Consider the following 24,911-nt stretch of genomic DNA (forward strand, 5'->3'; position numbering starts at 1 on the left):
CTGTGGCTAACCTCCCTAGATGTGGATGGAAAAGAAAAATTGACAAGAGATTTCAACGGAGGATTGTGCGGATGTTGGATAAAGAACCTTGACTAACATCCAAACAAGTTCAAGCTGCCCTGCAGTCCGAGGGTACAACAGCGTCAACCCGTACTATCCGTCGGCATCTGAATGAAAAGGGACTGTATGGTAGGAGACCCAGGAAGACCCCACTTCTTACCCCGAGACATAAAAAAGCCAGGCTGGAGTTTGCCAAAACTTCCCTGAAAAAGCCTAAAACGTTTTGGAAGAATGTTCTCTGGTCAGATGAGACAGAAGTAGAGCTTTTTGGGCAAAGGCATCAACATAGAGTTTACAGGAGAAAAAAAGAGGCATTCAATGAAAAAGACACGGTCCCTACAGTCAAACATGGCGGAGGTTCCCTGATGTTTTGGGGTTGCTTTTCTGCCTCTGGCACTGGACTACTTGACCGTGTGCATGGCATTATGAAGTCTGAAGACTACCAACAAATTTTGCAGCATAATGTAGGGCCCAGTGTGAGAAAGCTAGGTCTCCCTCAGAGGTCATGGGTTTTCCAGCAGGACAATGACCCAAAACACACTTCAAAAAGCACTAGAAAATGGTTTGAGAGAAAGCACTGGAGACTTCTAAGGTGGCCAGCAATGAGTCCAGACCTGAATCCCATAGAACACCTGTGGAGAGATCTAAAAATGGCAGTTTGGAGAAGGCACCCTTCAAATATCAGGGACCTGGAGCGGTTTGCCAAAGAAGAATGGTTTAAAATTACAGCAGAGCAATGTAAGAAACTCGCTGATGGTTACCGGAAGCAGTTGGTCGCAGTTATTTTGGCTAAAGGTTGTGCAACCAAGTATTAGGCTGAGGGTGCCAATACTTTTGTCTGGCCCATTTTTGGAGTTTCGTGTGAAATGATCAATGTTTTGCTTTTTGCTTCATTCTCTTTTGTGTTTTTCCATTTAAGACAAATTAAAATAAATACAGAACATTTCCATAAATAAATTAATGCCAAAATGAAAATAATTTGACAGCATTGGCCCTTTAAAAGATGAACATAGCAATATAATTGTAAAGGACAAAAAAAAGGCTGACATATTAAACAGGCATTTTTCATCAGTACTCACCAATGAAGGTATCTTTCAACAAGGCAAAAATCAAAGTTATCACACAATATAACTAAATTAAGACAAGTAAAAGTGTTACTATGTCTGAGCAAATTAAACATTGACAAATCCCCAGATGTCATTCATCAGAGGATATTGAGGGAGTTTAGCTCAGTAATTGGTAGACTGCTGTATCTCATCTTCTTAGACTCTCTTGTAACAGGATTGGTGCTGCCACAATTGAAGGCTGTCTGGTGTGGTATCGATATTTAAGAAAGGTAAGAAGGAGGATCCAGGCAGCTACTGTCCAATAAGTCTGACATCAGTAGTGTACATTTTGGAGGGCATTATAAGAAAAGACCTGCAGAGATATATTGCAGAGAATATTTTAATAAACTACAACCAGCACGGATTTATAAAAGATAAGTCATGTCTAACCAACATGTTGGGTTTCTATGTGGAACAGGGCTTGTTTTAAACAAAGTGGGGCCCTGGGCAAAAGTTTAAAATGGGGCCCCCAAGGACTGGCACATGACTTACTCCTTCCAAGGATCTTACAAAGGACTAGGGGAAAGAAAGATGATTCCAGCAGCTAAATAGGAAAGGTTTCTTTACAGTTAGAGCAGTCAGACTGTGGAATGCCGACCACAAGAGGAGGTAGCAAAGTTGGGTGGTTTTATTGAAATGGAAGGGAATTCTACAAAAATTTGTATTCTCCAAAATGTGGATTGTTTGTAATTTGCTCCAAAGTAGCTGATCGCCATTTGTTGAATCCTAGACTCTAGAGCAAAATTTGAAACAAAAACTAATACCTCACTGCTGACCTCCTGGCCACCTTCATTGCATGCTCTTCTGCAGGTCCTCAACGCTTGGCGACTTTCATTGCATGCTCTCCTGCAGGTCATCAATGTCTTTTCTTACCACCACCAGTGCTTATTTAAGCTAGACCCAGGACTTTAGGACATGCACCACAACCTTACGTCAAGCACTCTAGGCCTGGACATCTGCCATGATTTGGTATGCGTAGGGACATCCTGGTCCTAGTTGTGGCAGGAAGTCTGAGCCTAGCGTGAAGATGTAAGGGATAAACTATATTACTGCTATACCTTTCCTTTCTCGTTTGTCCCGGTGCCGTATGTTATAGTGTATTATAAGTGTATGTATAATTGTTTCTATATAATGGTACTGCTACACGATTATGTGCATTACTGTTTCTATATAATGGTACTGCTACACGATTATGTGCATTACTGTTTCTATATAATAGTACTGCTACACTATTATATGTATTACCGTTTGTTGCTTAATGAATATTTGATAAGATGTTCCTTTGTGCTGCTATGTATAGGGTAAGTGCAGTTATAATATTGGCCACTAGATGGGGGGATTTTAGTATACAGGGTTTTCAGCTAGAATGTAGTATAGGAAATAGTTAAGTATAGGAGATGCTGCTGTGTGGTAAGGAAGTTCAGATGTTGTGGTAGGGTCAGAAGGGTCCGTGTACCTTAACCGTTCACATGGGTTACAGGCCCAGAACGCCGTAGCAGGCCCGTAACGTTAAGGAAGCAGTGAAGCCTAGCCATTTCGGGATCCTTAGGACAGAAGACTGGTATTAAGTATCAGTGTTGCAGCAGTTTGGAAGAGAAGAAAGAAAGCGGTCCAGGAAGAGCACAGGGTGCAGATTTTCCAATATGTGGCAGGTCGTTGAGTGGGCTGGTATCTTCCGATCCAGGGCGAAACGGATGAGGGGATCCCCAAATACAGTGAGTCTGGTCAAGAAGGATGCTGCGGTACCGCCAAAGGCTCTATTACCCCATAATGTACTGGAGGACGTGGCAAGTAGTGCAGGGAAAGATGAAGATACATGTGATGTGCAACCTGTATTTAATGCTGTGAAATACTTGGATGTGCTGAGAAATGAAAACAGTAAAGTTGTTCAGTTTCAAGTTGAAATGGACTGTGTCTCAATTCATGCAAAATCGTCTGCAGACAGCCTTCAGTGGCGCAGAAAAGAACCTGACGATGCTGGACCTGAAGTGACAGGTATGCTGACTAATGGACACTATGTTTATGTGAGGGGCCCACCCTTACAAAGACGACTGAGATTTCTGTGCGTGGTGGCGGAAAGAAAAGACTCTGATGACCATACGGAGGACAGTGAGCAGCGGAAGTGAGTGTAGATGTATTAGTTGTTTTCTTTCTTTTTACATCTCGTGTTTCTTCTCTGGGGTGTCTCTCATTTATATTTATAAAGGGCTGGATGCTTTTCTAATCAATGACCATGTGGGGTATAAATAATCTAGTGGTCAAGGAAAGTTGGACTTAGTTGACCTACTAAAGTGTCTTATTTCAACCTACAATACGTAACTGATGAGAACTTGAGCACTTCATATGTAACATGGAATAATTCGGATTTTCTTTATATATATTTAAAAAAAGTTAGCGAAGCAAAAGTTTCCAGATGGTTAGACTGAAGTCCCCTCATTAACATCCCACATTCTATCACTGCTGTCATTCTATCAAATACAATATCTCAACTGATCCGGTTCCTGCACTGATTCCCATAACTGTCATTACATATGGAGCCCATTATGCACATCCAGATGTTCGGAGCTCCACCAGTGTTTAATTAAATGTTACGTTCCTTACTAATGGAGGCGCGGCGGTGGCACACAGAGCAGAGAGGAGGTTCCTGGGACTGGTTCTTATGAACTATTCATATATGTGACATGCACAGCACCTGTGTTTTCATCCATGGGGCACGGGAATAAACAGCCAGTGACTGACCGGTAATCCCAGTCCTGTGTGTCTCAATATTAACATATCGACAGGATAGAATTTCTGCAGAAATGCATTGTTTTTGGTTGGGGTTTGCCAGTTTAAAACCCAACCAATTTAAGGACCTCTGCTTCCAAATAGTAAAATCCATATTTGCTGAAAACAGGTATAGAGTATAGAATGAGGCCTCTTTTTATCATTCGCGGTTTTTTTAGGGCACTTTTATTTTTTTGTCATGGGGTATCCATTGCCATTTTTGCACCAAATTCATCATAGCGGCGCACGCGGTTTACAAATTTTTCTTATATAACCTGTTTTGTAACTTTTTTTAAAAGCAAAAGGTCACTAATTTCAATAAATGGAATAATGTTTCTGCCAAGTATCTGGCATCCAGGAGGGGACTGGAGTACATTTGTGCCAAATTTTGCAACTTTTCAAAAAGTCACAAATAATGAATCAGACAAAAAGATATCTGGAAATCCCAAACTGCGGTCACAATGATGAACACATACGCAAAAAATAGTGGACACATATATATAAAGAAGACTTTATAAAAGATGAATAAGGCACAAATGAAAAAAAATGAAAAAAAATTACCCATAAGGCCAGTTTCACATTTGCGTTAAAGGCCGCAGCGTCGGCCTGCGTACGGCCGCCGCTAAGCCCCGCCCCTGCTGCACCTCCGCCGGTAGCTCCGCCTCCGGGCACATGACACTGCATGCGTCATGCGTCCCCTATCTTTATCACTGAGGACGCAGGCCGTGCGCAGTATGCGTTTGGCGGTGCCTGCGTCCTTTTGACAGTGCGCCGAGAGCAATCAAATTGCAACAGGTTGCGCTTGGCGCTGGTCGGCACACCGTTAAAAGGATGCAGGCGCCGCCAAAACGCATACTGCGCCCGGCCTGCATCCTCAGTGATAAAGATAGGGGACGCATGACGCATGCAGCGTCATGTGCCCGGAGGTGGAGCTACCGGCGGAGGCACGGCAGGGTGCGGGGCTTAGCGGCGGCCGTGCGCAGGCCGACGCTGCGGCCTTTAATGCAAATGTGAAACCGGCCTGACAGGACAAAAAAAAGATGCAAATTCAATAATAATAGGACCCTTGCAGGCTCGGACTGGCCCATAGGGTAACAGGGGAATCCCCCGGTGGGCCCCTGTGCAGATCTGGGGCCCCAACCCAACAGTATGGGAAGTACTTGGCATAATTCAATTGATTCACTCTGTACAGAAAAAAGCAGCATCTCATCATTCATTAACCAAACTACCCAGCTTATTATTATAGATATAGGTAAATTTGTGAATGAGGGTATGTAGTAATTGCATGCAGGGGAAAAGTCGGCCTCCCAGTCAATGATACTGGTGGGCTTTTGGCACCCCACTGGACCCTTGCATTTGTCTCAGGTTACAGATCCTTGCAATTGTATGCAGTCTAGACACTGGCGGACCCAGACAGTAGAGGGATCCTGTGCAAGAACAGTAGATGGGCCCTTTCCAGCCCAATAACTCATCATAATGCACAACTCCTCCTGCTTTGGGGGTGGTAGTGGCCCCCTCATCTCTTGGACCCCTTTGCTGGCTGCACCAGTGATATGTCCGCCCCTGAATCAACACAATCCTTTGTGCTAAATATAATGGCACCACTTGCACAGATTTTATTTACAGTGTGATATAGTTTGCTACAATCTATCAGTGCAGATAAATTTTACTAGGCTCTATAAATAACAAAAAAAAAAGAAAAAAACATTGGATGGACTGGATACCATTATAGCAAACCCCCTGCTGTAAAAAAAAATTGGGTGGATAATAAGTTTTTAACCTCTGCATGGACACAAGGATGTTCTTATTCACATGCAGTCAGCAGTGATCTTGACCGTGGCAAAGAATTGAAACACAAGGCATAGGAATAATTTGCATTATACATTGATTAGGTTCCTTTGCAGGTGAAATAGAAGGGAATTGCCATAAGGAATATGATTATTCTCTGGCTGTAATTCTCTAGATTTGTAACCCCTGTGAGTGATTTACAGAGATAACAGTAAATGTCATACACTGACTTTTCCATTGTAAACTACATTCATACACTATATACAGAGTTGAAAAAACGTAATAATTAAGCCATCATATCCATGCCAGCACACATTAGATTGTCTAGGACTGCTATAATTAGTATTGTCTGATTTCCAGATTTCCAGATAATATTATTATCCTATAGAAATCCTTATGGTCTCTAATGTTTTCCTCCTGTGTTTTCACCCTTTCACCACTAGAGGGTGCACACTGCATTGCGAATGGAGCAAGTTTCAAACACTTGACCTTATTTGAGTCACTCAAGGACTAGACAGTGGAGCACAAGGACAGTCACAAAGAAGCATATTGCCCTGTGCTGCTGGACCTCTGAGGAGCACATTTCCACTACTTTTTGATTTGTTTGACAACATTGCTAAATACTGTACTGGAGGGGATTGAACATAATTCTATCCATGTATAAATGACTGTAAATATGTATAACAAAAGCTGAATGATAGCAGTGAAAAGATAATGCTGAGGGTTATAGTTCATCAAAACATCTTGGGTACACACCGCCCAAAAAAAAAAAAAAGACTACTCTTTCAATTCGGAACTTTACGTTTTGTTATGTAGCATAAAGTCATTGTGCATCATAAGTCATTGAATGCAAAAGTATTCACCCCCTTGTATTTTGTAGGGCATTGTTAGCATTGTGTGTAAGGATATATCTTGATACGTCCCTAACTAACAACCAATATGGCAACCCAGGGGCGGACATAGCATTAGTTTAACATGAGCTCAGGGTCCTAGAGGTAAGGGGGTCACTAACACCACCAAGTAGATGGGATTGTGCACTTTGATGAGCGACTTGGCTGCAAAGGGCCCATATAGTGTTCCTGCAGAGGGCCCCTCTCTGTGTTTGCTCCTGTGGTAATCAACATGGGGAGCGCAAAAAAGTCCTAAAAAAGTTCTTTCCAGATTATATTAGAGATACATCCTGCTACTGAAAAAGTAGAGATCCAAGGACATGACACTTCGGGGAGTTATACCATAGACAGTTATGGCATAAGCACAGACGAACTATTCTGGCTCTTACCTATTGGGACAGTGCAGCCATTGCTTCATCAGAAGTAGCACGGATCAGAGGGACCACTGTTCTTCTAGAAGTAGGATCCCAACTATAGGCACAGCCAACATTCATAGTCCAAGTAGTGGCTCCAATCCGACCCTGGGTCTCCTGACCCAAACTAAACAGCTTCATATTAACTTCATAAATGCCCAGCTGGTCCGGGGCATCACAGCTCATACTCAGACCATGAATGTCAGAGGGTTGCCAGGTTTGGGGTTTAAGTCTGCAGTCACTCTATATGACAGCAGACTTGTGAATCCACACAGCGTACACAGTGGACACTGTCAGGATTTTCTGGTGCCGACAGCGGGAACAGGCGAGAACAGGACTACAAGTATGCGATTTTTATCCTTCCAGCCACATTCCGACTAGACATCTCTGGTGTTGCTCAATTCACTTGTGTTGAGCGAGGCTGTGCACGTCTAGTTGGTATGTAACAGTATGTATGCAAATCACTGGCACAGAAGAATCTTGACAGCATGCACTGTGCGCGCCATGAGGATTCACAAGTCTGCAGTCACATAGACTGACTACAGATTTGAACCCCAAGCCTGGACAACCCCTTTAAGGTAAATTCTTCTATATATTCTAATATATTCTGACTCTGCGCACATCACAGATCCAATTTTCTTTAAACCCTGAATGACAAATTAGTTTTGCTGTATATAACTCCAGGAGATCTGGGTAACTATGTACCCTGGGAAATATTGTGATGGTGGCATATTGACTGGCACCCCAGAAACGGATATGTTCTACATATCTGGCAGTAATGAAACCCCTTCTATTGTATCACATAACGCTCTAGGCATGGATGGGTGTTGGGAACCCCAACCTCCATCGGACCCCGTAAATTCTGTTTATCTTCCGCATACTTATCCTATAGAAAGAACATTATGCCAGCAGCGGCCTCATTGTATCGTCTGAGTTTATATGTAGAATAAAAACTTCACTTTAAGGAAAATGAAATTAAGATAAGTCTATGAATACATTATATCCAGCGCAGGAAGCTTAATAAGAGTAAACAGGTGTTTGAGGATTATTACCTTCATTTGCATATAACAAGCTCCCATTTAAGAAATTACTCTATAGAAGAAAATAATTTTTCATGGAAACACATGAGATTAAAGAGGTGGGGGGAAGGAGGCTTCATCTGGTTCCTTTCCAGCAAAATTAGAAAATAGATATACTCTATGATCTCCGTGGGATTCGTGTCAAGGGGTACAGATTCCATAATTGAGAATTACCTACGGTCGGTCGTAAAACCGGCAATAAATTGTTATAGAGGAAAATCTCAGTAAATAGATGTCAGGTTATCTGGAGAAAAGTCTGCAGTATGACTCCGAGCCAATGTATAATCTGTAACGCTTGGCTTAGATATCAGACGACATTCATAAGTCTTCTAGGACGGGTCATCAATGTCTGATCGGTTAGGATCCAACACCCGGCACTCCCGCCGATCAGCTGTCATCGGTGTCGGTGATGGCAGCCGCCAGCTGGAAGTACTAGCTTTTGGAGTTGGTCATCTTCTGACAGTGACGGCGGAATGGTACTACACATCCGCCTCCTATTGATTTCAATAGGAGGCAGATGTCTAGTACCCTGCTGTGGCCACTGTCAGTAGACGGCCAGCTCTGCAAGTGAGCACTTCTGCCTGGCAGCTGCCACCACCGACGTCAAAAACAGCTGATTGGCGGGAGTGCCGGGTGTTGGACCCCAACCGATCAGACATTGATGACCTATCCTAAGGATAGATCATCAATGCTAAAGTAGTGGACAACCTCTTTAAGTTAGGGACCACATTTAACTATCCATGTCAATGGCGGAAAGCTAAGCGACTGTACAATGTGAGGCTCAAACGGCATCTCATACCTCAACTTCTGAAAGGGTGACTTTAGGAAAAGGAGATATTAGGCTAAATGTTGCATAAGAAAAATGATAACTTCTGGATTGGTGATGGATCTGACCACTGGGGGCACTTGTATCCTCATTAGCGCTTTCACTTGATCTAGCTTGATAGCCATATGGAAAATTTCTCAGTTATGGTGATCGATGGAGTCCTAGAGGATGGACCCTCACGTATCCTGTGGTAACATCTTCCAACTGGTATACAGCTTTAAAGGGAACCTGTCACCTGTCATGTTTTTAAGGTTACAAGGTTGCCCGGTAGAAAATGAACTTATTTTCTCCCTGGATCTGTCGGATTCAGTCTTTGGCTTGTGAACGGAGAGGCTACAGCCACTGCTCACAGCACCACTTACTATACAGAGAGCGACCGATATAGGCTCTTTAATTGATAGCTCGCTGTACACAGACACACTGCTACATGCACTGCTCACCTGACTGAAAGCTGTCAGCTCCAGGGAAGAAATAAGTTCATCTTCTCCTGGTACCTGCACAGTCAGTAAGGCAGCTGGGCAGCACTGCAATGTTATTTTCCAGCAGATTAACTCTTTATCTGCCGTCATGGTGGACACAGACAGAAAAGGGCCATGGGCAAGAACAACATCATACTACACAATTCCACCTGCTTTGGAGGTGGGAAATGGGTCACTGTGAGGCTGCACAGGTTGTGCCAATGGTATGTCTGCCCCTGAGCTGCAGGTAAATAGCACTTTTCAAATTGACAACTATGGTCAAGAGTTTTACTGGAGTTAATGGAGCACTCCCATCAAGGTTTTTATCCTATTAATATATTGCAATCATCATATATTATACACTGCTCAAAAAAATAAAGGGAACCCTGGACACTCCTACTGAGGAGACACGTGGATGTTAGTGACCTTTCTATCATTTCTAACTGTTGTTTATTCCATTGGCACAACAGCAGGAGAAATTGAATCACAATCAGTGTTGATTTCACAGAAGTGTGATTGACTTGGAGTTACATTTTGATGTTTAAGTGTTAATTTTATATTTTTGAGCAGTATATAACACAGTGTACTTACAATTGCTCATTTTTCCTTTCTGCTCAGATAATTCTTCTTTTTTCTCTGCTCTGCTCTATGTGGAAACAGGAAGTCTCTTGTCCCTGCATTTATCATTCCCCTCTTCAGCTCCTGACAAAGCAGCTCCCTCCTCCCCGCCAGGTACTTTTGCAGTGACTCATGACTCATGCAGGGAAAATTGATCTCCTGTTTCTACATAGAGCTTAGAAGGATTCAGCTAGTCAGATTTTAATCACGTGATGTCATAGACCTAATGGAAAAGGAATAAATAGCTAGGTAGAAAGGCAAAATGATCAATTGTAAGTACACAGAGCTATATAATATGATGACTGCAATATATTAAGGGGATAAAAACTTTGATGGGAGGAGGGCTGCTTTAAGCTAAAGTACCCTTTTGGTGTGAATCTTGGGATCTTGAGGCGTCTTACTGCTGTGTTCATCTTAATGTTTATAAATATCATAGTAGAATCATCACGACATGCAAGTTGAATAATAAAAGAGGGGTCATTAAACAGTGTACAACAATGCTGATGTGCCTGTCAGTCTGTTGAAAATTGCAAGTACCTGGGTAAAATAATGGCTGTCTTTGGTGACTGTCAATATGTCACCTTTGGAAATTCGGCATCATACAAGAAAAGGTCTTTACACAGGAGGGCAATTTAATAACATCCATTTTTTAGTATTTTTTTAAGATAAAAGTGCTATTTGAATAATTCATACAGTTTACCTGGGTTTAATATATTTTCTGGGCCAGGGGCGGACACAGACAGAAGAGGGCCCCTCTGCAAGAGCAATATATGGGCCCTTTGCAGTCCAATAGCTCATCATAATATGCAATTCTACCTACTTTGGAGGTGATAGTGGCCCCCTTACCACTTGAGTCCCTGTGCGGCTGTACAGGTTGCACCAGTGGCATATCCACCCCCAGTGGCCCCTAACCATCATGTGTTTGTACTAGCACTAGTCATCAAATATTGGCCAAAGGGATCCTTTGGACCCCTAAAGTTCCAGGGCCTGGGTGCAACAGCAAACTGCAACACCTATCATAGTTATGCCCCTGTTGGCCCCTCTTCTGGGCAATACATTTTTTTTATCAACCAATCAAAATATAGCAGTAAAATGGGACCTCTAGGATTAGGGTCTCCATTTTTCTTACCCAAAACATTTCTATGCTCCTATAAGATTATGTTTTATTGTGTTCTCGAGGATACTGGAGAAATGGGGCCAAGTTCAATTTAGCTTTTCCCATTTTTCCTCTATCCCTCAAAAACTACAATATAGACCAACAAGTGACTGGGAATAGAGCCAAAGGGTCAAATAAAGGGAGCAGGTAGAAAACAATTAGCAGCTTCTTCAGTTCTGGATGGGTGAGAAAGAACCAGAGCCAGAACCAGAACCAGCGCTTATGGTGAGGACTTCATTTCAAACCAGAATAACATCCAGATCATTGGGAGAAGGACTATGTAGAAGCTTTGATATGTCACATAAGGTATATCAGTCACCAATTTGTAGCAGAAAAGTGGAATTTTTCTGACCTTGCATTACGACTTATATACCTATCGCTCCTTCTCTGACATTTTTGGTTACATCTCAGTCCCAAGACTTTTCTTCTCGATGGCTCCACATGCAGCTATGTCAGAGAACTAAATGGACAGTTTTATTTTTAGATATATTTTTTTCTACAGTCATGATGGTTTCTGAGTGCTGCTATTTGTCTATTGATTTTAATCAAGATGTGACGGGGGATTAATTTCAGCTTCTATTATTAGTTCAGGTTTGGGATGATGGGCTCTTAAAATACCTGTAAATAATAACTTAAATTTTAGGAATCATTTTTATAAAAAAATAATGTTTCTGTCTCCTGGGAAAAGATCTTCCTCCCCGCGTTCATTAAAAGTCCACAATTATTTTTGGCAGATGGCATTTTACATTTTGACATAAAACATCTGCTCTTTCAGCCTGATTACTGTTTATTTAATGTCTCCACGCGTAAGATATTACTTTGTACAGAGCTGGTATGAGATGGCTGAACTTTTCACATTATAGGGAAAAGTGACTATTCGAAAAAGTGATTTTGGTCAGAAAAAGATAGGGGATCAAATGACCTTTTTGGTCACTGGTCAAACATTATGACCAATGACGCCATGTTGTCTTAGACATTTTCTTTTTTTTCTTACTTTCTGCCCTATACTATATATTTTTGTCTGTTTTCCTGGCATTACAGATCGAATTAAAAAAGTTCTAGTATTTTTTTGCTAGTGATGCTGACATTTTCTGCTGTTAGCGAGGTAGAGAGAGCTGCTTTACTCAGTCTATGGACACCGAGCTGGAACTATGAATTGCCCAAAATATGCTTTGTTTTTATTTGGTCTGAATGACATTGTTCCTCTGAATCTGGTGGATGTTTTTTTTCCACTGAATCTATATGGGCCTGAGATATTGCCCCATCTTGTACTCAAATCTATTCTTTTTAGTCAAGTGGGCATGGTCCTTAACTCCTCTACATGGGATTCCTATTGATGACCACACCCAGTTGGATAACAAGACTTGATAATCATTATGAGCCCATGTCGGAGGGACCAGAGAGGCAAAGGAACACAAAATGAAGTTTTCCAAATTCAGGAGAACAGTGGCCAGAGAAAGATCATTTTTAACACTTAATTGGATCCGACTAAAATCCAAAGCAAACCTTAGTTTTTTCAAATAAGGCAAAAAGCAGTTTTTTACCCTTTTTCAAAGAAGAATAATTTTCTTTTGCGGGGTCATTTTTGGAGTTGTAACCTCTCTAAAACTAATTTTTGTCACGGTTGTTTTTCAAACTCCTATATATTTTAAGGAGATATAGTTGGCAGTAATTTTCCATCATTTTAGAAGATTATGACTGGTACAGTAAAAAGCAATCAGAATCTTACCTCAGGATACGACCATTCAGGGGAGTAGTCCGTCACCATAAACAGTCGCCCACTTTGTTGCAGCATCCCCAGGGTACTTTGTGCTGCCGCTGAGACAACTTCGGCAACATGCATATAAGCCATGGTGGTGGCTCCAGTTTCAGAATTGTTGAGCTGCATACTTGCTTGCTGAGGGCTACAACAAGGTATGCACATTTCAGCCTGAGTGTATGCGGGTCGGTTACCATCTTCTGCCTGAGGCAATACATTGCTATCTCCAGTCACCAGCTGATGACTATAGATGGTGTTACTCCCTCCTTCTACTGATATAAAGTCATTGATAAGGTCAGAGAACTGGTTGCTGAAGGAGATATCAAAATGATCTAAATTAAGTTCCATGTTGGAAGAGTTACTTAGTGACTGATGAGCAATAGGGTAAAGTCCTTGCACCATATTTCCCTGCAAAATAGGGAGGCCGTTGCTGTTCCTCATCACTGTATCATTTTCTGACTGCATATAATGCTGAGCATTGCAAGCCTGAAGATCCCCAGGTTTGAGAAGGTTCTCGTTGCCTTCAGACTGTTGGGATGTTTCCATTTGAACCTCCTCATTAGCCATTGTTTGATAATTTGCTTGAAACTGCATAAGTTGGAGAGAAGATGTTGACTCTATTCTACTGTGGTCAATTGTACCATTACAATGGGTTGGCGTTTGACTGGATGCTTCAGTCTTGACATTTGTCATCCCTAACGTGTTGACGTAAGCGTTGCTCGAGTCATTTATACAGTTGTGGGGATTTTGTTCCAGGGATATTGGTTTGCTGGCATCTTGTAAAAAGAAGCTAGGAGATGGGGTCTGATGGATGTGTGGACTCTGCACAGTATTGTTGAAACTGGCGGAATAATCTTTGTTAGAGTCAATAGCACTAAAATCCATTTGCTCCAACGTGGTACTAGGACTTAGTCCACCACCTGATGGCAACAAGCTGGAACCAGGATTGAGGGTAAGGGTATTTGATGATGTAGATGGAAAGCTCTCCTTCGATAACTGTTGCTCAAACGTTGTGTCTTCAGTTTTTATCTCTTTTGCTAAAGTTGTGTTGAAAGTAAAGCTTCGTTCTGTGCTGGATGACCTTCGCATATTAGTGCTAATGTTGTCTTCTTTTAGACCACTTCCACCATACGTCTGCCCTTGCTTTGGGTTGTTGAGGAAACAGTCTGGGTCAAAATTCATTGTGGTTTCTGGGATCTTCCTGCTGCTATCGAGGGTGGTGGACAAAACAAGCTCTTCTGAGACATTAGCAGACAACATGGACAGGCTGTCTGAGTTGCCTGTTGTGGGGAAGGCAAACTTGTGGCCATCTGAACTTACTGCAAGTACAAGTCCCTGGGTGGTTGTATCTGAGGACAAGAGGTGTTGATTGGGACCAGTGTTTGGTGACATTGTGTACACTGCTTCATTTGTGACTTCAGACATAAACACAGTGGCATTTTGGGAGAGACTCCCCATGACTGAAGCAACAGCCATGCTGGAGACACCAGTGACAGCAGGACTGTCGGCCATATCTGGATCACTATTCAAACCACTGCTGATGGACACAGGGGAGTTCTGGGTGGTGTCGGGAACCTCCACTTGATTTGTTGAAGAAACCTCTGTACTATTTTGATGGAGCAGCACTGGTTTTGCCATTTTACCATTTCTTTTCTCTCGGCTGGAGGATTTGCCATGACTGTGCTCATTCTTTCCTTCCGAAACATCATTATTTTGTACCTCTGAGTGAGCACTGTAGCCGCCAGTCCTTGGCTCGACCTTTGGTGAGATGATGCGATGTTTGGCACTGTTACATTTGTGATGAATACTGCTACCCGCACCTGTAATAGTGAAGATGACAATACCACATTAATAAAGAAGCACAATGAAGACATTTAATCTTAAAGGGAGTCTCTCACCCCAAAATGCATTTTAAACAAGCTTTGTTATGATAAAGAGGATATAACCACTATACAAATCATACCAGAGTTGTACCTGGCGTAGTGGCTGAGAAAATAACTTCTAATTCGTATGCAAATGTGGGATCTTTGGTGCACATTAGGTGCAGCCAATAGATCAGAGCCACATCTCTCGCTTCATTGCTTCTTGAAGCAAATTCTAGCTAAAGTCAACTGACGCGTGTGCACAGGTGGACTGACACTCGAGCCAGGCTGCACACTCACAAAGTGTCCAGGCGGGTACTATTTCCTGGCCACTTGCTATGCTTCCGGGTGTATAAGGGCAGCAAACATCCTCAGCAGAGTCAAGCACACATAGGTAGCGCTGAGAAGTGGAGATGCCCCCAACATTCAAAATGAGGGGTCGCAACATCGCACTAAGCTCTTGGCCAGACCAAGGGTGCACCGAATCTCTCTAATTTGCATACAGATTAAACATTTTCTTTGGTGCTGGTGCAAGATTTTATAAAAAAAATTTTTGGGGGGTGACAGACTCCCTCTAACAGTATAATTTTATTAAATCCACTTAAAATTACAATTTTAACGCAAATACATTGTTCAAGTGCTGAATTGATATATTGAGCAGTCTGACAGCATATCACAGAAAATGTAATAATTTCTTATTTTATTTTTTCTTGCCCAAATCTTATTAACCACCTACAATTTTTTGATGATGTAGGGGCAGCTGCTGGTTTATGTTTCCCGAAGATATGGGATAAAATCTTACTGATTTCACAAAATGCAATAGTTAAGAAAACACTAGGACAGCTCAGCAATCAAGCTGCAATACGAGATGCAGACCTTGGACATGGGTGGATCTGTTTCTGGAAAAAACAGCCTTTGACTAATCTCTGACAATGTGTCATCACAAAATGAACTTTTGGTTACATCAGGTTTTTGTTTGAAATGTATTTAAGTTTTTTAGTTTGGCACTTTTTTCCCATATCACAATAGTTATCTAAAAATAAAAAAATTGCAATTTTCACACTGGCCACTGTTTTCTTTCTTTTTGACTATAACTTTTTGTTGTTTCTGTAAACAACACATGTACATTAGCAGCAATGAACAGATTCTGCCCCCATCTCTTATATAGAAGCATCTAATGAGTGTGTGCAAAGGTCATTGTGCAGGGAGGAGGTGCAGGGTCAGCTGTGACATTACTTATTGTGATTAGTGGATACTTTGTTATCAGTTGCTTATATAGGAGTTACCTGTCAATGTAATCCTGCCTCAGATGATAAGTAGCCTGCTGAAAACTCTTCCTGAAAGGACAGCAAGTAGGAGTCTAAAGTGCCAGTGATCAGTGTGAAAATTGCAAGATTATGAAATAATAGATTTTTTGTTTCAAATACAAGTTACAGCAACTACCTACTGTTGTGCCTGGCGGCGTAAATCTTAAAGTGGTCACAGATAGCGCCTTCCAGAGATTTAACAGCTTCCAGCGAGATCACATCAGCATAGCAGCAGCTTCTTTTCCATTCTGGTTTGTCGATAGGGTGTGGCTGCCGATGTCATGCTGATTGACAGCCGGCTCCCTGCTGCCTCATTGCGGGGAGCCGGCTGTCAATCAGCATGACATCAGCAGCCCAGGAGAGGAAGAGCTGAAATTTTGACATGGAGCAGCTGAATTGCCAGCAGGAGAGGTCCGTGACTGCTCTGAGCCGGTGCTGGGTAGTTGCCTCTGTTAGCAACTACCTGCCCATTAGCTAATAGACCCATAGTAAAAAAAAATTAAATAATTCTGGACAACCCCTTTAATGGTAATTGGAGCCGATACAGTGTGTATGTTATTAAAATGGTTGTTTTAGGCCAATAACGAATTTGAGGACTTGTTTAAAATTTCATTTTGCAAATTGTGATTTTAGCTTTTGTAGCACAGAATCATAGAAAATCATTGCTATCATTGTAGATATCTGGCAGAGAGACAGGGGGGCAAATTAACAACTGTCCTCCACTTGGCAACAAAAAGGAAACAACTCCCCATCAAATTCAGCACAAAACAGCATTTACTTTATGGAAGATCCATTTACATAACAAACCGCCTCTTGTGGATTTATTCTCTGACACTTGTCTTAAACAGAGGAAGAAAACGGTGCTGTTCATTAGTGAAGCAGAAGAAGGGAAAGGTCACGAATTGGAGCCATTGTTGTTGTGGCCCTGACAGCAGCTACAGATAAATACAGCTCGTGTGTGAACGATGCCCAATTAATGGGGCTAATGTCAACCGTTATTATGTTGTGCGTTAATGAACCATTTTGACACACTGCAGGATAGATGTGGCGCTTTGTGCAGCAATGTGTTCTAGGTTATTCACCGATGTTGCTAAAATTAAAAACAACTCCATATATTTAAAATGATAAAAAGTTAGGTAACATTGTAAATACTTTCACTGATGTGAAGCATCAGCTGAGCTTTAATAATATAACTAGAAACCAGCTGAATAATTAGCTTTTCTGTCTGAATTCTAAGAATAGAGAATAAAATAACATATAATTAAAAATTAGATAAAGGTAAGAATGGCAACGGATTTGCAAAGAACATTATTATTTTATGCTAATGATGGAATCTAGTTAATTTGTTTTAAAAATGTGAATTTTCCCTTTAAAGTATCACTCCAGTATTTTTTTTTATTTCAGCGTGGGTAACTAGTGATGAGCGAGTATACTCGTTGCTTGGGTTTTTGCTCGGGTGACCTCCGAGTATTTTGGCGTGCTTGGAGATTTAGTTTTCGTCATCTCAGCTACATGATTTGCGACTGCTAGACAGCCTAAATACATGTGTGGAATGTCTGTTTGTTAGGGAATTTCCACATGTATTCAGCCATCTACAAGTTGCAAATCATGCAACTGAGACGACGAAAACTAAATACCCGAGCACGCCAAAATACTTGGAGGTCACCCGAGCAATGAGTATACTCGCTCATCACTACTGGTGACATAAGGTCCCTGCACCTAATATTACACTCACCACCCACTATATTCAGCACTTCCTGCCGCCGCTCCAGTCCCGGTGCCATCTTGTGACCGTAACTTCTGACTGACCGAAAGTCATAGGTAATGGTTACAAACTATCAATGTAAGTGTTGGGAGAAGTGTTCTGTTCCTTATAAATATTCCACCCACTTAATAGAAGCTGTGGCTTAAAGGACATTCTCCAGTAACCTATATCCTACATTACCGCTGACTCTATGCCATGTTTAATGACTGTTTTCTTATAACAAGGTTTCTGTAAATTATCCTGCATTATATTTGCACAAATCTTTGGCTCAAATTCTCCGCCGCTTGCTGTGAAGGCCCATGAATTTTTGATCTTTCTTCTGCTAATTGTTTTCCTTTTCTTCCCAGAAACTTTAATTATTCTATAATGACCCAAAAGGAGATGAAAGGTAATCCTTCCTTACTAATGGCCGTAATTACTTGCGTCAAGAAGCTGGGTCAGTTTCAAGTGCTTGGGAAGAAAGAAAAGGAAAAAAAACCAAATGATTTTAAAACCAAGTGCTTAAAAAAAAAAATAAAATAAAGAATATTGATCTGGCAATACAATAGCAAGACTTAAAACTCTAAACTTGTACAAACTTTATACAGAAGTGCAGACGACATCACAAGGTCTTTTAATTTTGACACTCCCGTGGACTTTTCTCCTCCCTCGAGGGGCAAGCCCAGAAATCATCGGGCACAATATCCAAAATCTGCATCTCGCTCCCTCACAGAGAGCTGTATGAAATGCACTACCCTTTTATAAAAGTTAATATCTACAATTCCATATAAAGGGACAAAATTCTGCTAATTTTTCTGCACAAGAGAACCCAGTTTCTCTGATTTTATATTATCTGTCACCCCCAAAATCCTAATTAAACCAATGATACAAATACGTATTGGAATTTAAAAGTCACACATGTAGTGTAGATTAGCATTAAGAAAATATCTATATTTTATATGCAAATAGGGCGCTTTGGTGTACGCCTCCTCTGTCACCTGTGGCTTTTAAAGTGTGTTTTTCTATGGAACGCTGCAGCATTTTAGAGGCGAACATACCGGGCTGAAACCATGCAGCCATTGCCCGTGTATCGAAAAGCATGTATTCACTGTCAGATTCCCTTTAATTAAGATTTCCTTTTTAACACACTTGAAAAAAAAATGATGCAACTTTGTAAAAAATCTTCAAAATCACTAAATGTTTTATGGATGCAGTTTCCATGCAGACTTATGTGCCCCCATGCTTGAAAATTACAAGCATGTTTTATAGCTATATGTTACTTAAAGGGGTTGTATGGCATGAGGGGACAAACCTGTAGTCATTCTAATCTGACTGCAGATTAGTGAATCCTCACAGCACTCGCATTGTTAGGGTTCTCCGCTGCCGGGAGCGCAAGTGTGTGATTTGCATACATGCATCATGTGCAGACTAGACATGCAATGCAAGTCTATTAAGTGAGGCTGGGCACATCTAGTTAGAATGTGGCTGGATGTATACCAATATCATACTTGCGGTCACATCACTGCTACTCCTGACGCCGATGTCAGAAAATCCTGGCAGCACGCACTGTGAGGATTAGCTAGTCTGCAGTCACATCGATTGACTGCAGACTTGTACTCCACAACCCAAACTTCCACCTCTTTTGTCTAACCTATTGGTAGTAGCATGCTCGCCAATGGATCTGGGAATTTAGCATTTGGAAGTTGCCTTAAGGTCCCCATACCCATTAGACTAATGTTGTCCAAACTGAACGATATTGGATACAGCCGACAGTCTAATGAGAATATGGGGTGCTGGATGACTGATTATGGGGGAAGATGATTGGATATGACTGATTTCGGACTGCTGACTGCAATGTTCTCTCGGATATAAGCCACTGGCCGATGTGTCAGCCAGGGGCTTTCTCATAGGGTACACAAGAGTGCTAAGCTGAGCAGGCGAGAAGCATCTGAGATGGCTGTCGGCCTAATGATTGGCCAAGCATCGTTCGGCCAACAACCATCTATTGTGTATGGGTACTTTTCAGGATGTGACCTGAAGCTCTTCAATAAACTTTATCTTGCATGGAGAACCATTTTAAGAAGATAGAACATTCTTCCTCTTGTAATAAAAAACAACATTTATACTCCTCGAAGCTGACATAGTGGAATGTTATCTCTTCTCCATATCACACCGATTCCTGCTTCTCTCCATATGTCCATGTTTGTAACCACAGGTGTTCTGTTACTTTGCTGCATAAAATATTTCTTATTCTGCCCCGACACAGAACCAAATATTATGATAGCGCTTCTCTTATCTCTCACAATAGAGAAACACTTGTATTACACAGGCACACTGTATGCCCTGCCTTACTGCAATGCTAATTATTGCAATTATTTCAGTAGAATGCAATCTTGTAAACTGACTGCTCGTATGCTCTTTTAGCCCTAGCTTTATTGTATATGAAAGCCTGCTTTTCCTCAGAAATTGCGCCACTCTTATGTAGTGGCTGTGCTTGGTATTGCAGCTCAAATGGGTGGAGCTGCAATACCAGACACAGCCACTAAACAGGAGTGGCACTGTTTTTGGAATACAACATAAACCTTATATTTAAACGGAAACAGTCTCTTTAAATTTGCTGTTACTTTCAAAATATGGTCAGAAAGGGTTTTCACCCTTTTTCCCTTGACTTCTTATGATATATACTGTATGTACACTCCATGGCCTTGCTAAGTCCCTCTGTATCATGTTTTCAATCTGGGTACACATTAGCTGCACTAGCAAACTGAGATATGTTTTTTTTTGGCTCTTGGGCAATTGTGTTGTTGAATCTGCAAGTATATGAATAATTTGTGCATGGAAGCAAAAGGCCAGTGAGATGCCAATGAATATATGTGAGCATAAAAAAATCCCATTATGTCTGTGCAACAATAATATAGGCTGCTCCTAATAATACCGCAGGACGGTCATGCAATAAATATGGAATAGTGAAATAGTACAAGCTGAGGTCATTAAACAACTGACATCGGTATGGGCTGAGCTGAAAATAGACATAAAATTCACTATAAGGAACAGAACAACAGCAAAAATAATAATAATAAAAATAGTAATAATGGTCGGTTATAAAAAGTGTATGGAGCAGAACACCACAGCTTGGTGCACTGTTTAGTGGTCACTGCCGGGTACTGCAGATCAACTCCCATTGAAAAGTATAGGAGATGAACTACAGTACATGTCAGGGGTCACTAAACACTGCACCAAGCTGTGGTGTTCTGCTCCATACACTTTTTATAACTGTCCAGTGCTAGAGGTGATAGGTGATTGGTGAGGACCCCGAAATATCTTTTATAGATGTCCTATAAGTACATTTTATTAATGTACTTAAAACAATCTATCTATCATCTCTCTATCTATTATCTATCATCTCTCTATCTATTTATCTATCCATCTCTATCTATCTATAATCTATTTTTATCTATCTATCTATCTATCTGTTATGATGAGTCAACGAAGGAGGAAAAAACTAAATATCAGCTAAGTCCAGAAAAACCAGAGAGGTTGGCAGCTATCGGATTGCAGACCCCTGGACCTATCCACAACAACTAGCAGTAGCCGTGGGGGGTTCCTACGGTGCCCTAGACCCCTCGATCACAGCCGGAGAACTAGATAGCCTATAGACAGAAAGGGGAAAAACTAAACTGCCCCACAGCAGACCCCAAAGCAATAGGCAGCCCCCAATATATAATGACGGTGAAGCAAGATGAAAACACTAACACAGATAGAAGATAGGTTGAGCAAATGATGGGGCCCAAGCTAACTACATAGGACAGGATAGGAAAGCTGCTGTCTGCCATCCGCAAAAACCCTATCAAAATGAGCCAACCGACTGATAGGAAAAACAGGCCCTGAAGTCGCTAGGCTTCAAAAGACTATATCAGCACTCAGGTATATTCTGAAGACAGAGCAAAAGATCAACAGATCAGAGAAAAAAATGGAATTCAGCTCACCCCCGGCCGGGGATGGCAGAACTCCCAAAAAACAAGGCAAAACAAAAACAAAACTGAAGAGTACAATGCAGAGCAGAAAAACTTAGCTTTGAGATGCAGGAATCAGACTGGTCTCCAAGAATCCAGCAGGAAAATCACCAGCCAGGAAGAAGGGCGTCGGCAGCCTAATATCCAGTCCTCAATTCCAGCCACCCAGTCATCATCTAGCTGCCCAGGTGTTTGATAATCAGCCTCACTACCTTCCTTCACCAGAGGAGGGAGTTCATCAGACCTCAATGGTGAAGGGAAAAATGAACTCACAACATCTATCTATCTATCTATCTATCATCTATTTTTTATCTATCTATTATCTATCATCTATATATCTATTATTTATTTTTTATCTTTCTATTATCTATCTATTATCTATCTATCATCTATTATCTTGTATTATCTATCTATCTATTATCTATCTATCTATCTATCTATCTATCTATCTATTATCTATCATCTATTTATCATCTATCTATCTATCTATCTATTATCTATCTATCTATCTATCTATCTATATTATCTATCAATCTCATATCTATTATCTATCTATTAACTCTCCATTATCTATCTATCTATCTATCTATCTATCTATCAATAAAACACTGCAATATAAAAATCTAATTATGCATATTCCACTATTTTATCAAAGAAACAAAGTAACTGTGTATGATTAGCATTTTGTTATAATAAAAATAATATGAAAATGTGTATTTTAATGTCAAATCAAGAATTTATGAAACAGCATAATAATAGTAATTAATAATATTATTATTATTACATTTTATTCTTTTCATTTGAGCCTTACCATAAATTGAAATTGTGCAATTTTTCTAGTTTTATAAGAGAAATGATTTTCCTTTTGTTGTCAAAAACAGCAAAGCGTTCTGAGAATGAATAAAATGTTTTCTAAACCCATATAACCCTTTTAAATGCAATCTGTCAACCCCTGGGACACTTTTCAGCTGTTACTATGTGCATACAGGTAATAGAAATGTTAATCTAGCCTTAGCTGTATGCCTCATAGTTGCTCTTTAGATATGGAGAAATAGACTTTTATTTCATTATGCTAATGATTTCTTCCAGGCACCGTGGCGTGCCTCTTCATTATACTATCACCCCTCTCCATGCACGTCACAATGACCTGTAATGTGCAGTTGTGGCTCCGTAATCCCGCGCCTGCGCCCTGCACTCTCTCAACAATCTGTACCTCTTCACACAAGAACTCTGAATACACTGACCATAGAGAGAAGGAAGAGGTTCAGATTGTCGCGATTGCTTAGGGCTATGCCTTCTTGGAGAAGGGCCTCTTACCATTATGAAAACCCTGCTTTGGATATATATGAAACAAATTGAAAGCATTTTTAAAATGCAAAGCAAAATTCCCCTCGACTGGGCTTTTCAAATAAAACAGAATTTCCCTATATATAACCTGAATCTTTACAACATGCTGATTATCATTATGTAAAAATATCAAAATATATTATTTTTACACTGGAACAAATGAGTTTGCAAGTTGTGCAAAAAAGTGAGAATATACATGTCTCCTTGCCTGCTTGCAAACCAATGATATATTCAAATAAATTCTACATGATTGTAGTAAGTGTTTAGTTTGCGCACAATTGTCGCTACTCTGGCACCCCAGGCAATGTCCTTTTGGGCCCGTCATTGAGAATTTTTTCATTTTTAGATTTTATTGGTTTATTCTTTTAAGTTTGGGTTTATCTATTCACAGGGTGCAGATGTCATCAATGTGCCATAATAACCCACATATCAACAAGCAGCCCATAGCGCTGCCTTATGGGCTGATTAAGGTTGACTGCTTGCTATGGGTTTAGACTTTTTGCACAGTGTTATTAGATAAACCCCATTGCACTCTTTGCTCCACATGAATAAAATAAGCCTTCTGGTGAGAACGGCCGGTGACATTATAAAACAATGGCTAATAGTGAGCGCCCTAGGTTAGAGCTCTATAGTTACCTAAGTTGCCAGTGCAGAGACAGTTGTGCGTCCGAGGTTGAGGTTTGCTCTGGTGACTGTCGAGTATCTGCTGAACAAGGTGCTCCACAGAAAACCCTGAACTGCTGTTTCCATTGCTGCACGTCCACTTAATACCGTGAACTGTGGAGAGAATATTGGAGGCCAAAAGTCAGAAACAACTTCACTTTTTCTCTTATTTTTTTTGTCTCATTATCTCTCTTACAGTGTAAGCAATGCAAGCAGCTAATTGTAGGCAGAAACAATACTCTTGAGAACCATGGACACTATTTGAAATATGGGGGGTATGTAAGTAGGTGTACAGTGACTATTCATATTATTTCTTTATTGCCATAACTGGATAGGTAGCCCCGATGGAATCAACACACCGATCACCAGATCTTACCCGGATTGACTTTTTCTTTTGGTGTTTTATCAAAGAATTTTTATAGTCAAGAAAACCATCCACAGCTGTATACCAACATCTGTACCCCCTGTATAAGGCAGCTACTGTCCATACATACTAATAAGATTGGGTCCAATCAACATGTGTAGCAGGCCCCCCACACTTACCATGTGCCATATAACCATGTCTTCTTATGTGTCATAGGGACCCTGAGGCTCCGGGACCAGAGGCGACTTCTACACTCCCTATACCTGATCATATTTCAGGTTTTTTTTGTTAATAACAATCTTAGACCAACAATAAGCAAATGTTTGCTTGTTATAGATTAAGTTCTATTTTTCTGCATTTATACAGACTTAAAGGTGTTCTCCAGGACTATCTACCCATTGCCGGATCAGAGTGGTCAATGAATGCTCCTGCCTGCAATTCAGCTGCTCCTCATCAACGGAGCAGCTCTTCCTCTTCTGGGCTGCTCTATCAACATCATACTAATTGACAGCCGGTTCCCCGCAGTTAGCCAGCGGGGAGCTGACAGTCAATTAGCATGATGTTGGCGGTCAAGCCTGTCGACACGGCAGAGCAGAAAAGAAGCCACCGCTCTGTCGACGTGACGTCAGTGGAAGCCATAGAATCGCAAAGAGGACCAATCTTTGACCGTTCTGTGCTCTGCTGGCAGAGAT

General features: G+C 41.1%; 1 protein-coding gene across 5 annotated transcripts in view; it reads right to left on the minus strand.

Moving 5' to 3' along the window:
• The window catches only part of CAMTA1 (calmodulin binding transcription activator 1), a 2,204,257-nt gene that overhangs the window by 327,398 nt on the left and 1,851,948 nt on the right, over positions 1-24,911 (minus strand). For 4 of the 5 annotated variants that reach the window (XM_073561724.1, XM_073561726.1, XM_073561727.1 and 1 more), the window contains exons 7-8: positions 23,829-23,969; positions 12,890-14,739 (exon numbers count right to left, since the gene is read on the minus strand). In XM_073561724.1, coding sequence (XP_073417825.1) covers positions 12,890-14,739; positions 23,829-23,969 — 1,991 coding nt within the window. The remainder of the gene's footprint in view (positions 1-12,889; positions 14,740-23,828; positions 23,970-24,911) is intronic. The other variant, XM_073561725.1, reaches the window with a different exon arrangement.

The sequence above is a fragment of the Dendrobates tinctorius genome, unplaced genomic scaffold (genome assembly GCF_039654945.1).
Source record: "Dendrobates tinctorius isolate UK_male_01 unplaced genomic scaffold, ASM3965494v1 ptg000326l, whole genome shotgun sequence".
NCBI lineage: Eukaryota > Metazoa > Chordata > Amphibia > Anura > Dendrobatidae > Dendrobates > Dendrobates tinctorius.